The following is a 15,743-nucleotide window of genomic DNA, read 5'->3' on the forward strand; positions in this document are numbered from 1 at the left end:
TTGAGGCCCCCATGTGTCTGACAGCATATCCCCCTCACTTTCCCCAAGAGGTCATTACTGTCTTGAATTCTGTGTTTATCATTCTAGTATTTTTTATTTGTTTAGGTATGTATCTCTGGGTTTACTGTTTCATTTTGCATGGTTTTAAATTATTCAAAGGAAATCCTACTACAAGTTTTGTTCTGTGACTTTTTAAATTTGCTACATGGAGAGGTCTCATGTAGCGGTGGTACATTCATACTAATTGCTGCATGACGTGATATTATAAAGACATACCACAACTTATTAGTTCTTCAAGCAAGGGACACATAAACTAGTTGCAGCTTTTGGCTCTCCTGAACTGTGTATGCTGCTATGATGCTGCTATGAATATCGCTGTACATGCTTTTCAGTGCATTGGCGTACAAGTGTCACTAGGGCATATGCCTCAGAGTAGAACTGTGGAGTCACAGTGCAGGAGTACCTTCATCCCTAGATGTATTGTTGTCCACAGTGCTGGTACAGAGTTTAAAATTCAATCTCAGGTAGCCGTTTCCTCATTTTTTTAACCACCCAACACATCTTGCTTCTACAATTTATCTGATATATAATCACATTGGCCTTGAATCTCTCTAATATAGGGTTACTTATGACTGACTCTTGGATTCTCGGTCATCTTTATCTGTGCTAGTGTTACAGGTTCTTCTTAGAGGTCAAAGTCCACAAGTATTCAATGAATAGACTCTGGAGCCAAAATGGGCTTAAAACCCAGCTGTGCCACTTACCAGCTGGCTGTATGACTTTTAACTGGTTACTCAATCTCTCTGTGCTTCAATTACCCCCAGTGTAAACTGGGAAAAACTATAGTATTCACTTCGAAGAGTTACTGAGAGGATTAAATAAGCTGATGTGTGAAGCCCTTAGAACAGTGCCAAGCAGAGTAACCTCTATGTATTATTCACATCACAGCTCTTCATAGGAACAAACATATGTGAAAAGTCACTCCCAGCAGGTTACCTGTCTCACAATAGAAGTGATCAAATTCAGGGTGCCTGGGTGATTCAGACAGTTATGCCTCTGCCTTAAGTTCAAGGCATGATGAGCCCCACATTGGGCTCCCTGCTCAGCGGGGAGTCTGCTTTTCCCTCTCCCTCTGCCCTTCACCCTACTTGTGCAGGCTCCCTCTCTCTCTTTCTGTCAAATAATAAAATCTTAAAACCAAAAAATGATCCGATTCAAACACTCACATTTTCTTGTCAGCAAATCTAAAACTCTTTCTCTGTGCCTACACTTTCTCCCATTCGACAGAGTGGATTCCTCCACTGAACTCTGGATTCTGTCCTGTTGTGCCAAGACTGCCCATGTAGTCATTGTACCAGTCTTACTCTCTATGTGATCATTCTCATCACATGTGGACATTCCCTAGAATCTTCTATCTTAAAATGCAAACTACCTAGTCTCCATGTCCCCCCTTAAGCTGCTTCCCCTTGTCTTGAATTCATCCCCCCCCAAAAAAAAAATGTTTATAATTGCTCTCTGCAGTCTCAGAATCCATTCCTTCCCCCATGCTACCCCATTCACTGGGAGTGATCTTATCAAGGTCACCTCCATGCTGCTGAATCACATAGTCACTTCTCCATCCTCTCTAATGGACCCCTTGGCAACATGGGACACATCTGACCATCTGCTTCTTAAAAAAAATCTTTATTTGGCTTCCTTTATACATCACTGGGTGTCCCTCCCACCTCACTGACTGACCTGCTCAGGCTGCCCTTGTTCTGTTCTCTCCTATACTTTCTCCCTAGATGACCTCCTTGTTCCGTTCTCTCTTGTACTTTCTCCCTAGACGACCTCGTTCAATCTTGTGATTTTCAAAACCTGTAACATGCTGATGAGTTCGAAAATTATATCTCCAGGCTTGACTCCTCTGGCTGATCTCCAGATTTCCCTATCAATTATTTATTTGACATCACATTGATGTCAGGTAATGATGATAGCTAAGCAATGGTCACACAATGATGATAGCTAAGCAGTGCCACACACACAAAGTTGTGTCTTTTCCCACAACTATCTTGTTCCCACCTTTGAACCTTCACATTTCCTGTTCCCTCTGCCTAGAACAACCCATGAATATACCTTGCATTCCTTTTTTTTTTTAATTTTTTATTTATTTATGATAATCACACACAGAGAGAGAGAGAGAGAGAGAGAGAGGCAGAGACACAGGCAGAGGGAGAAGCAGGCTCCATGCACCGGGAGCCTGACGTGGGATTCGATCCCGGGTCTCCAGGATCGCGCCCTGGGCCAAAGGCAGGCGCCAAACCGCTGCGCCACCCAGGGATCCCCTACCTTGCATTCCTGATCCCTTCCAGTCCTTTGGATCTTTGCTCAAACATCACCTTCTCAAAGAGGCCTTCTCTGACCACTCCCACCCAATGTAGTCTCCAGATCTAACATGGTATCCTGTTTGTGCCAACCTCACTCTCTATGTGATCATTCTCATCACATAGGACATTTCCTAGAACCTTCTATCTTAAAATTTATGATAACATTTATCATTATGAGAAATTATCTTGTTCCTTCACTTGTTTACTACTTTACATTCCTTCTCCTTCCACTTACCCTTACTCCTACAAGGAATATAAATGCCTCTTAAGGGAAGACATGCACTAAGAGACAATATGAGATACAAACACTTCACTTTCTACAGAGAGGAGGAAAACACATTTTGCAGTTGACATGTTTATAGAATTCATGGGAATATAAAACAACACTACCTACTGTGTGCCAGGTATTCAAAGATGCTAGGGGCAGAGTGATGAAGAGGACAGATAAAGGGCATCCTGGAATGTCTGCTACATAGTAGGTGTTTAATAAACAGCTGCTGAATGAATCTATTGATTAATTCATTCATTTTAGTCCACAGAAATTATATCTCTGATTTTTAAAAAACATTTATTTTTTTGAGAGAGAGAGAATGAGAGCATGAGTGGGGGAGGAGCAGACAGAGAAGCAGACTCCTGCTGAGCAGGGACCCCACCCCCCATGTGGGGCTCAATCCCAGGGCCTAGAGATAATGACCTGAGCTGAAGGCAGACATTAACTGACTGAGCCACCCAGGTGCCCTGAAATTACATCTCTGATTATGAATGAAAGACAATAGAAACATTCTTAAAATTCTTCCAGCATTATTCTATTGGATTTTTGAGGAAAAACAAACAATTTTAATGGATACGGATGTGGAAACACTTAAGGTATTCAATAATCAGGAAATTCAGAAAACATTGATAAACCTGTGCAAATAATCACTTTGTGCTACTGTTTTATGTTCCATAAGGGCTATGTTTGTGTCTAAATTTCTAATTTAGCTACAAGATGTAAAAAATCCTACATAGTCAGACAACGTGGCTTTAGTTAAATCAGAAGTGCCTTAAAAGCAAAAATAGCATTCCAGCTATTGACATCCCTAGGATAAAAATAACCATCTGGGGGATCCCTGGGTGGCGCAGTGGTTTAGCGCCTGCCTTTGGCCCAGGGCGCGATCCTGGAGACCCGGGATCGAATCCCACGTCGGGCTCCCGGTGCATGGAGCCTGCTTCTCCCTCTGCCTGTGTCTCTGCCTCTCTCTCTCTCTCTGTGACTATCATAAAAAAAAAAAAAATAAATAAAAATTAAAAAAAAAAATAAATAACCATCTGGGAGTAAATGCTTATTAAAAAGGCAAAAGAGGGGATCCCTGGGTGGCGCAGCGGTTTAGCGCCTGCCTTTGGCCCAGGGCGCGATCCTGGAGACCTGGGATCGAATCCCACGTCGGGCTCCCGGTGCATGGAGCCTGCTTCTCCCTCTGCCTATTAAAAAAAAAAAAAAAAAAAAAGGCAAAAAAATTGTGACTAGGACAATATCTGTCCTGGGAAGTTCAGATTCAAAATGTATTTCTTAAGATAGGAACTATATGGGAATCCATTCCAAAATAACATCCCCACTTTTAAATAATAAGATAGATGATCATTTCATGGACTTAGTATAAATATATCTTCAATGTCTGATGGTTTTCTCTTAAAAGGATAGCTTATTGGGAGATCCCTGGGTGGCTCCTGGAGTCCCGGGATCGAGTCCTGCATCGGGCTCCCTGCATGGAGCCTGCTTCTTCCTCTGCCTGTGTCTCTGCCTCTCTCTCTCTCTCTCTCTCTGTCTTTCATTAATAAATAAATAAAATATTTTTAAAAAGGATAGCTTATTATTTTTTCTCTCTGAAAAATTACCAAGCCACCAGCTTTTCCCACTGACTCCATTAATTCTTTTTCCCCTTGCCCTTCCCACTCTAGGTTGGACTAATGAATACATTGGAGGAAAGAGTAACTTAGGCAAAGACCTTTTATTTGTGGTTAGGCTTACATAGTTCCAGAAACTAAACATAATTAACAAAACACCAACAAGTACCAGAGGAGGTGCTCCGGTATCAGTAGAAGGCACTGATCATAAGAAAGCTTGACATGGATCTTCACATACAGATGCTGGTTCAGTCCTGTCAAACGAATATGCTGTATCCTGAATGTGACAAGTGGGAGCAGGAGCAGGAAGAACCAAAGCCTCTTCTCCACTGAATCAGGCAGCTAGGCCCTCCAGGAGTATTATCACAGGTGACACGGAGGCCTCTGCAACAGTAGCCATGACAACCAGCCCAGCTATGACAACAATGCTGATGTCACCACCAATAGTTTGATAGATCTATAAATCCTTAGGGTGCTTCACATCCAGTTCATCGTCTCCGATCCATTCCTTGCACAGGCCACAAAAATCCACTTTCACAGAAACAAATCCAGTGCATTCAGGTACCACTGAAAACACACCAGTCCTGGTATTTGCTAATTTGGAACAATGGTAAAAATACTATTGCATCATTTTGGAAATGAGTCCAGTCTAAGCTATAAGAAAAAAATATTGTTAAAAAAAACACACATAGGTACTTTTGATGGTATGGCTTTAAAACCCTGCACTTCACTATAATTATGAGCCTTATAAGCAAAGTTAACGAATAGCAATTTTTATTTTTTTAAAAAAAGGAAAGTATTTTACTAGACCAAAACTAGTTTAAGACCTACGAAAATCAAATTTTATGCAAACACTCTTAGAAAAACTGAATTCTATAATTAAAACATCAGAGTACTTTTTACAAATTAATAATGTGTTAAATTACTATATATTAAAGATATGATTTGAAAATAAAAAATACTGTGTTCAAATCTCATTCTGTAAGAACCAGGGTAATTAATTGCCAAATCACCATGCTGTCTTTCCACGAGGGTTTCATGGTACACTGGAGGGTCTATTATGAGCCAGCAGGGAGTCATTAAGTAACATTCAAGGAAAAATAAGAGTAAAACATCAGGTACAAATTAATTTAATTCACTTCCTGAGACTTACACAGAGCTCACTAACTTGAATAAAGCACGACAACATTGTCTTTAAATATTGAAAACACTATTTTCTGGCAGCATCCAGTACACTTTTGTGTTACAAGGAGGTCATAAAGATAGGGCTTCGGGGAGAAATAGAACACAGATAAACCTCTAAAGAAATAGAAAGTTCTAACAGAAGACTTCTTATTCTCTTTTTATGAGGCAAAAACAGAAAAATAGATAAAACATAACAACCTTGATTACAGACTATGGGGGACTTCATATCTAGACTTTTATGATGTTTTATGAATGATATTTACTACAGCATTATTCCTATTGAATAACCAGAAAATAATTTTCATCATCAATAATACAGTCAAAAAGTTTACACCATGGCAATATCCATGTCAACAGATGTTGCCTCTTCTATCTAAAGTATAGAATATATACTATATGTATAAAGTATATATTCTATATGTACTATATATATATATACACACACATATATGTATCTAGCACATATATAAATACAGTCATGTCTTTCCAGTCTCATACCCATCTGACACTTTATAATGAAGAGAGAAAATAGGAGGGAGACTTCTGGTACCATTTATTTTTCTGTGACAGTAATAAAGCTGCTATACCACAACTTGAAAAAATACACAGTAATCATTGTATATTAACAATAACTGCATAATGCAAAAAGCAAATGCTTTTTCCCCCAGAAAAAAAAAATCCCAGGGTTTTCCCTATGACTCTGTTCCCTGCCCCCCCCCCCGCCTCAAAAAATACCGTATATGTAATTTCAACCTAAAGTCAAAAGGCTTCCAATGCCACGTGGCATGTGGCAACAGTATGCTCACCGCTCAGCAGGATGATGCCAGTCTCCGACCCAAACTGTGCTCCCAGGCTAGCACGCTTTATAACTCTTCCTTAAAGCCCTTCTGTGTCTCCTGCCTGGCTTTGTCTTCCTCACTGGGTGCCAGCCACGTGAAATACACTTTTACTGGATCAATGTTCCAGTGTTTGTGAAAGGATATGGGAACCTGGTGAGAAAGGTAGTCCCTAGGATAATCCACGGGCCGAGCCTGCAGGAAGAAGGAACAGAGAATTATGTTCCTTTATTCGCTGAAAACAATTTTGCTTCAGAATAGTATTTGAATTTATGAAATGACTGATTTTCTTCAATATTTGATATGGGTTATGGGAATCTAAAGGCAAAAAGGAAAATCTTTTCCGCCCTCTTCCTGCTGACGTGAGGCTTTAGCTTTTGTATCTCCAATTGGAGATTGGAGATTTAATTTAATTTAAATTTAATATCCATATGTACCACTTTTTGCTTCCATGATCTATAATCATACCTCCAGGAAATTCCTCAACCATGGTAATAAATCTAAAAAGCCTTCCTTGTAAGTTATTTAAGAGACTATTACAACTTCGGTAAAAGGCAGAAAAATTGCTATTTCCCAGGCCTGTCTAAAGAAACTCTGACTATACAGTGTGTGTGTGTGTGTGTGTGTGTGTGTGTGTGTGTAAGAATGGGGTGAAGAGTTCTTGGGGTTCACCTCGCCTGCCCACTGCCCTGACGTGTAATTAGGTGTATGTCTCTCAGAGAAGGAAAATGTGGAGCTCATCAGAAGTCAGGGAGAAATGTGAGTAACACAACACTCTCCTCCTACGCAGATACCTAGTCTGACTCCAGAAATGGCAAGGAAAACATTGAGTAACTAGAAGTAGTTAAAGAGAGCCTAAAAAGTTTGTCCACAGTAATTTCAGTATTTTCTAGAATTTACAAAATGAAGTTTAAGCAGAATCAGACATAACCTAGGATGACTGAGATTAAAATATCCTTCAGGGTATAAAAGGAAACAGAACCAGATATTTTTTTTTACTCTAAACAAAGCATCCACACACTTTCAATGTTTATCTTGTTTACAGATTTATATAGACTATCTGTGTTCTATAGTAATTCACTGGGTTATCAATACTAAAATAGTCTTGGCTTTATTAAAGCTGGATAGGATATTTTTTTAAAAAGTCTTCTTTAGGCTATTACTTTATTACATTATGCTTAAATGTTTAATAACAATACTATAAACTCTCTTAAATGGTTTACAAAATACCTTTATTAAATTTTATCTCATTCAACCCTTAAAACAACCTTGCAAGATGGTCAGAGTATCCTGATTCATCTTCAATTTACATAGGAGGTAACTGGAGCTCACAGAAGTTATAACTTCCTTAGGGTAACATGACTAGCACATATTGGAATGGGGACAAGAGCAGGTGCCTAGCCCCTAGTCCAGTGTTCTACAAGGACACCTGAAGCTGGTCCTGATTCTGTGTGGCACAAGCCTGGCACATCAGCAGTGTGGCACATCAGCAGGGCTAGGCTGCCCTAGCCTCCTTGAGAAGCTTTATCCATCGATGGTACAAATATTCTGCTATGATAAGTGTTCACAATAATATCTGCTCAGAATACTTCAAAGTAATGTAGGGGGAGAACTTCCATACCAACCATTCATCGTCCTTTAAAAATTCTATGTGCTCATGGAGTTAAAAATCTAAGAAGACAATTTTAAAGGAAGAGAGTGAAACAAAGACCAAAAATACACACTAGAATAAAGTCTAACAGAGTTGAGAAAGTTCTGAGTATTAGCTGAGGGGATTCATATATGGTATCTATTTGTAAGGACCTCTGGGAGTTTACTGGCTTGGAAGAAACCCCAGGGAAAATATACTCTCAATTCAGTTCTCAGATAATTCCACAATGCTCCCAGAAGAAAGAAAGAAAAGCATGGAAACAAATCTTAGCTTGTTTTTCATATTTAAAAATGAACTCTTAGAGACACAAATGCATTTCACAGGGAAAAAAATAAATCCATAATATCTTTCCCTTTATTGATGCAGATTCCAGAAATGATTATAGTTGAATGTTAGGAGCCATGGATGAGTGAAGAGCTGGTTTAGTATTAGAATGTGCTAATTGTTTCTGGAAAATGCAGTTTTGGAAAAGAAGAAGACAAAACTGGAGAAGTGAAATGGATTCACAGAGGTGTCCATAATACCAGAAGTCTAAATGGACTCTGGTCATCACATTTCTGTGTCCAAAATGCCAAAAGGAAGTACCAAACAGGCAGGGTCGGGGTGAGGGAGGTGGCCTCAGGAACATACATGGAGCATGATGGGAAGCTGTGCACAGAAAGAGAGAGGTGGCATAAACTGCATGAGAAGTACATCCATTAGGTGAAATTAAAGTTAATCTGTAAATATTAGAGCACATTGAACACTGCAACAAATGGAGATTAAATCTGTATTTCCTTAGACAAAAATATTTTTTCTAGCTGTATTGACATTTGATTTACATACCATATAATTCACACACAGTCACGGTAGTTTGAAAATTTCTAATAGATTTCCATATTAAGCAACCACAAATCCAGTTTTAAAAGATTATAGTCATTTCCCCAAAATTCCCTGCCATGCACTTTCAGTCAATCCCCACCCTCACTGTCCCAAGAAATCACTGGTTTGCATTTTCTCTATAGTATTGCTTTTTCTAGAAATTTCTTTATCAGTGAAATCATAAACTGTGAATGTTTTGTCCCTGGCTTCCTTCACTTAGCATTGCTGCATCATTACTTTTACTGCTGAGCAGTATTACGTTGAGTGGATATACCATTCAAACAATACACAGTTATTATCACATAGCTTCCATGGGTCAGGAGTCTTGGCACAACTTAGCTACAACCTTTGCTTCAAGGTGTCTCACAAGATCATAATCAGGATGTCAGCCCAGGCCCTGTGATCTCATCTGAAGGCTCAACTAGGAAAAGATCCACTTCCAAGCTCACTGGGTGGTTACTAGTTTCTGGTGGGCTTATTCAGTTCATGGTGGGCTACCGAGCTGAAGGCTTCACTCTCATGCCCTGCCCCCTTACAGCTTGCTCCAACAAAACCTGCAAGCCAGGAAGGAAGTAGGGAGAGTCTACAAGGAAGATGGAAGTCACAATCCCTTGTAATTTAAGTACAGAAGAGACATCCCATCACCTTTGCCATGTGCTACTGGCTCATACTCAGGAAAGGAAACACAGGGTATGAATACCAACAGGAGGGAACCAAAGAGATCTATGTCATAAAGTGCCTGCCGCATGTATGTTTAACTTTTTAACTGCCAAAACATTTCCAAAGAAACTGTATTTTATATTGCCACTAGAGGTCCAGGTTTCTATATCCTCATCAGCACTGGGAATGATCTGTTTGCTTATAGCTGTTCTATAGATGTGATTTTAGTTTGCATTTCCCTAATGACTAATAATGTTGAGCATATTCCCATGTGCTTAGTAGCCGTTTATGTATCCTCTTTAGTGAAATGTCTATTCAATCTCTTACCCAGCTTAAATTCTATTTTCTTATTGGGTTGTAAAAGATTGTTATATATTCTGGATTCAAGACCTTTACCAGATACATAATTAATAAATATTGCTCCCAGATTATGAATTTTTTCATTCTCCTAAGGATATATTTTAAAGAGCAAGGAGTTTTTAAGTTATATGAGTTCAATTTATGAATTTTTCCTTCTATGGGTCATGCTGCTGATGCCATAAATCTTTGCCTGAACTGAGGTCACAAAGAATTATCCTTATGGTTTTTTTCCAGCAGTGTATAGTTTTAGTATATTTTGTACTTATATTTTGTACTATGATACATTTTGAGTTAATTTTTGTGTTATGAGGTCAAGTTTCAGGTTCAATTTTTTTGTGTAGAATATATAATTGTTCAGCACCATCTGACCATCTGTTCTACTTCTCCACTGGATTGCCTTGGCATCTTTGTCAAAAACCAGTTTACCATAAATGAGAGGATTTATTTCTAGAATCTATCCTGTTCCACTGATGTGTGTGTATGCGTGTGTATAAGTATATCCTTATACTAACTATGCATTGTCTTGATTATCATAGCTTTATAGGTTTTGAAATCACAGGAGGGTAAATCTTCAAATTTTGCTCTTTTTTTTAAGAATTTGTATTTCCATATAAATTTTAGGATCAGCTTGTCTATCTTTACAAAGAAGCCTGCTATGACTTTGATAGGGATTGCACTGAATCTATAGATGAATTTGGGGGATGCAGGGAAATAAAATTTCCTATAAAAAAGCCCTACAAGAAACATTTCACATTCCATTTGTCTAAACTGATCTGATCCCCAAAGAGAGTAAAACCGACCTTATCTCTTGGAGAAGCCAATGGTTGTATCCCTGAACCAGGTCCAGAGGGTAAGCGCACCAAGGTGCCAGAGAGACCTGAACACTTTCACCTGGGGATACAGTTACATTTCAAGGAAGAATGACGTATTTATTTGCATACCAAAATGCTAAAGTAAGGAAGGCTTCACCTTTAGAAGCAGAAAAAACAATTTTTCTTTGTCCCTTGCGTATGGGGTATCTGGTCACTTGTGTAGGGAAAGTGAATTGGCCCTTATATGCTTCCCTGAAGGTAAAAACTACCTCTAGGCAGTGGGAGTGGCAGTGAGGGCAAGATAGGCTTATTATTTATTGTGAGGTACTTAATGTAAAAATCTATCTCTGATCCAGAACACTTCATTTAGGCACTCAGAATAAGCTAATTTTAAATGAATAAGATGAAATAATATAGTTCACTTTAAATGAATATTAAAAAGTCGATGGAGAAATTGCCATCATAGCAATATTGAGTCTTCTAATCCATAAATATGGTATATATCTCTTCATTTAATTATATCTTAATTTCTCTCAGAATTTTATCATACAGTGTAACTTCCTTTTTAGATTTATCCCTGAGTATTTTATTCATTTGGATGCTACTTTGAATAACATTATGTTCTTCATTTTCAGATATTTTGTTGCCAAATCACTACAGAAATTTTGTTGCATTCTTGTGATAAATCCCACTTGGTTATGGCATATAACCTCTTTTATACATTGCTGGATTCAATTTGCTAATATTTTGTTAAGGATTTTTCCATCTATGCTCAAGAGTAATATCAGCTGGTAGTTTACTTTTGTGATATACCATTTTAATCCCTCTGTTACTTTTTTAGCAATATTTTGGAGTGATTTTCTAAGTTCTTGCTCTAGGGATACAATATGCATCTTGAGAGAGAGAAAGAGAGAGCATGTGTGTGGGGGAGGAGGGGAGCAACAGAGGTAGAGGGAGAAAGAACCCAAGCAGACTCCCCACTGAGTGTGGAGCCCTGATTCAGGGTCCCCTGATGTGGGGACCTGAGCCAAAACCAAGAATCAGATGCTTAACTGACTGCACTACACAAGCACCTCAACAATATGTGTCTTTGACATATTAGACTAATATTGGCCTCATAAAATGAATTGGGAAGTATTCTCACTCCTTTAATTCCATTCCATCAATGTATGTAGGTTCAAATACTTTTAAAAAGTTTTGCTAATGAGCATGATCCTAGAAATTTCTCTCATTTTATTTAAATTGTCTAAGTTGGCACAATTTGGGTATGATTTGCAGTGATGTCCCCTCTTTTATTATCAACCTTGGTAATGTCTGTCTTCATTCCTTTTCTCTTGAGCAATCTAGCTTAACGTTTACCAAATTAGCTGATCTTTCCAAAATAACTCATTTTTTACTTAACTAATTTTCTCTGTTTTTTTTTTCTGTTTTCTACATTGACTTGTGCTCTAACCTTTAATATTTTATTCCACTTAATTCAGATTTGTATAATATTCTTTTGCTTTCAATGCAGATGTTTAATGATTTAATATCAGTACCATTTCTAGTATGTTTTTTTAAAATATTTTTTATTGGAGTTCAATTCGCCAACATATAGCATAACATCCAGTGCTCATCCTGTCAAGTGCCCCCCTCATTGCCCGTCACCCAGTCACCCCAACCCCCCCACTCACTTCCCTTTCTATCAACCCTTGTTCCCAGAGTTAGGTGTATCTCATGTTCTGTCACCCTCACTGATATTTCCCACTCATTTTCTCTCCTCTCTTCTTTCACTATTTTTTATATTCCCCAAATGAATGAGACTATATAATGTTTGTCCTCTTCTGATTGACTTACTTCAGTCAGCATAATACCCTCCAGTTCCATCCATACTGAAGCAAATGGTGGGTATTCGTCGTTTCTAATGGCTGAGTAATATTCCATTGTATACATATACGGCATCTTCTTTATCCATTCATCTTTTGATAGACACTGTGGCTCCTTCCAGAGTTTGGCTATTGTGGACATTGCTGCTATAAACATTGGGGTACAGGTGTCCCAGCATTTCACTGCATCTGTATCTTTGGGGTAAATCCCCAGCAGTGCAATTGCTGGGACATAGGACAGTTCCATTTTTAACTGAGGAACCTCCACACAGTTTTCCAGAGTGGCTGCGCCAGTTCACATTCCCACCAACAGTGCAAGAGGGTTCCCCTTTCTCCACATCCTCTCCAACACTTGTTGTTTCCTGTCTTGTTAATTTTCCCCATTCTCACTGGTGTGAGGTGGTATCTCATTGTGGTTTTGATTTGTATTTCCCTGATGGCCAGTGATGCAGAGCATTTTCTCATGTGCTTGTTGGCCATGTGTATGTCTCCTTTGGTGAAACTTCTGTTCATGTCTTTTGCCCATTTCATGATTGGATTGTTTGTTTCTTTGCTGTTGAGTTTAATAAGTTCTTGATAGATCTTGGATACTCGCCCTTTATCTGATAGGTCATTTGCAAAATATCTTCTCTCACTCTGTATGTTGTCTTTTAGTTTTGTTGACTGTTTCTTTTGCTGTGCAGAAGCTTTTTATCTTAAGTCCCAATAGTTCATTTTTGCTTTTGTCTCTCTTGCCTTCATAGATGTATCTTGCAAGAAGTTGCTGTGGCCAAGTTCAAAAAGGGTGTTGCCTGTGTTCTCCTCTAGGATTTTGATGGATTCTTGTCTCACATTTAGATCTTTCATCCATTTTGAGTTTATCTTTGTGTATGGTGCAAGAGAGTGGTCTAGTTTCATTCTTCTGCACATGGCAGTCCAATTCTCCCGGCACCATTTATTGAAGAGACTGTCTTTTTTCCAGTGGATAGCCTTTCCTGCTTTGTCAAATATTAGTTGACCATAGAGTTGAAGGGCCATTTCTGGATTCTCTATTCTGTTCCATTGATCTATGTGTGTTTTTGTGCCAGTACCACACTGTCTTGATGATCACAGCTTTGTAGTACAACCTGAAATCTGGCATTGTGATGCCCCCGGCTCTGGTTTTCTTTTTCAATATTCCTCTGGCTATTCGGGGTCTTTTTGATTCCACACAAATCTTATGATGATTTGTTCCAACTCTCTGAAGAAAGTCCATGGTATTTTGATAGAGATTGCATTAAATGTATAAATTGCCCTGGGTAACATTGACATTTTCACGATATTAATTCTTCCAATCCATGAGCATGGAGTATTTTCCCATCTCTTTGTGTCTTCCTCAATTTCTTTCAGAAGTGTTCTATAGTTTTTAGGGATAGGTCTTTTACCTCTTTGGTTAGCTTTATTCCTAGGTAGCTTATGCTTTTGGATGCAATTGTACATGGGATTGACTCCTTAATTTCTCTTTCTTCAGTCTCATTGTTACTGTATAGAAATGCCACTGACTTCTGGGCATTGATTTTGTATCCTGCCACACTGCCAAATTGCTATATGAGTTCTAGCAATCTTGGGGTGGAGGCTTTTGGATTTTCTATGTACAGTATCATGTCATCTGCAAAGAGGGAGAGTTTGACTTCTTCTTTGCCAATTTGAATGCCTTTTATTTCTTTTTGTTGTCTGATTGCTGAGGCTAGGACTTCTGGTACTATGTTGAATAGCCGTGGTGAGAGTGGACATCCCTGTCTTGTTCCTGATCTTAGGGGAAAGGCTCCCAGTGCTTCCCCATTGAGAATGATATTTGCTGTGGGCTTTTCGTAGATGGCTTTTAACATGTTGAGGAATGTTCCCTCTATCCCTACACTCTCAATATGAGTTTTGATCAGGAATGGATGCTGTATTTTGTCACATGCTTCTCTGCATCTATTGAGAGAATCATATGGTTCTTGTTTTTTCTCTTGTTGATATGATCTATCACGTTGATTGCCTTACGAGTGTTGAACCAGCTTTGCATCCCGGGGATAAATCCCACTTGGTCATGGTGAATAATCTTAATGTACTGTTGGATCCTATTGGCTACTATCTTGTTGAGAATTTTTGCATCTCTGTTCATCAGGGATATTGATCTATAATTCTCCTTTTTGGTGGGGTCCTTGTCTGGTTTTGGAAGTAAGGTGATGCTGGCCTCACAGAAAGAGTTTGGAAGTATTCCATCCCTTTCTATCTTTCGGAACAGCATTAGAATAGGTATTGTTTCTTCTTCAAGCATTTGACAGAATTCCCCTGGGAAGCCATCTGCCCCTGGACTTTTGTGTCTTGGGAGGTTTTTGAGGACTGCTTCAATTTCTTCCCTGGTTGTTGGCCTGTTCAGGTTTTCTATTTCTTCCTGTTCCAGTTTTGGTAGTTTGTGGTTTTCCAGAAATGCGTCCATTTCTTCTAGATTGCCTAACTTACTGGCGTATAGCTGCTCATAATATGTTTTTAAAATCGTTTGTATTTCCTTGGTATTGGTGGTGATCTCTCCTTTTTTCATTCATGATTTTATTAGAGTCTTTTCTCTTTTGTTTTTAAAAGGCTGGCTAATGGTTTATCTATCCTATTAATTCTTTCAAAGAACCAACTCCTGGTTTTGTTTATCTGTTCTACAGTTCTCGTCTCTAGTTCATTGAGTTCTGCTCGAATCTTTTAACTCTCTTCTTCTGCAGGGTGTAGGTTTTATTTGCTGTTCTTTTTCCATTTCCTTTAGGTGCAAGGTTAACTTGTGTATTTGAGTTTTTTTTCAGTTTTTTGAGGGATGCTTGTATGGTGATATATTTCCCTCTTAGGACTGCTCTTGCTGTATCCCAAAGATTTTGAACGGTTGTATCTTTATTCTAATTCATTTCCATGAATCTTTTTAATACTTCTGTAATTTCCTGGTTGACCCTTTCATCTTTTAGCAGGATGGTCTTTAACCTCCACATGTTTGAATTTCTTCCAAATTTCTTCTTGTGATTGCGTTCAAGTTTCAAAGCATTATGGTCTGAAAATATGCAGGGGACAATCCCAATCTTTTGGTATCAGTTAAGATCTGATTTGTGACCCAATATGTGGTCTATTCTGGAGGAAGTTCCATGTGCACTTGAGAAAAATGCACATTCAGTTGCATTTGGATGTAAAGTTCTATAAATATCTGTGAAATCTAGTCCAGTGTATCATTTAAAGCTTTTGTTTCTTTGGAGATGTTGTGCTTAGAATATCTGTCATTTGCA

The 15,743-nt window shown here is 38.6% G+C and overlaps 1 protein-coding gene and 1 long non-coding RNA gene across 6 annotated transcripts in view; one reads left to right on the forward strand and one right to left on the reverse strand.

The window, feature by feature from the left end:
* The window catches only part of LOC112669448 (uncharacterized), a 362,442-nt gene that overhangs the window by 335,800 nt on the left and 10,899 nt on the right, over window positions 1-15,743 (forward strand). The gene's annotated exons all lie outside the window — the stretch shown is intronic.
* B3GLCT (beta 3-glucosyltransferase) overlaps window positions 4,336-15,743 on the reverse strand; it is a 124,667-nt gene continuing 113,259 nt past the window's right edge. Inside the window, exon 15 of the mRNA XM_035718567.2 lies at window positions 4,336-6,466. Coding sequence (XP_035574460.1) covers window positions 6,299-6,466 — 168 coding nt within the window. The 3' untranslated portion in view covers window positions 4,336-6,298. The remainder of the gene's footprint in view (window positions 6,467-15,743) is intronic.

This window comes from Canis lupus, chromosome 25 (assembly GCF_003254725.2).
Source record: "Canis lupus dingo isolate Sandy chromosome 25, ASM325472v2, whole genome shotgun sequence".
Taxonomy (NCBI): domain Eukaryota; kingdom Metazoa; phylum Chordata; class Mammalia; order Carnivora; family Canidae; genus Canis; species Canis lupus.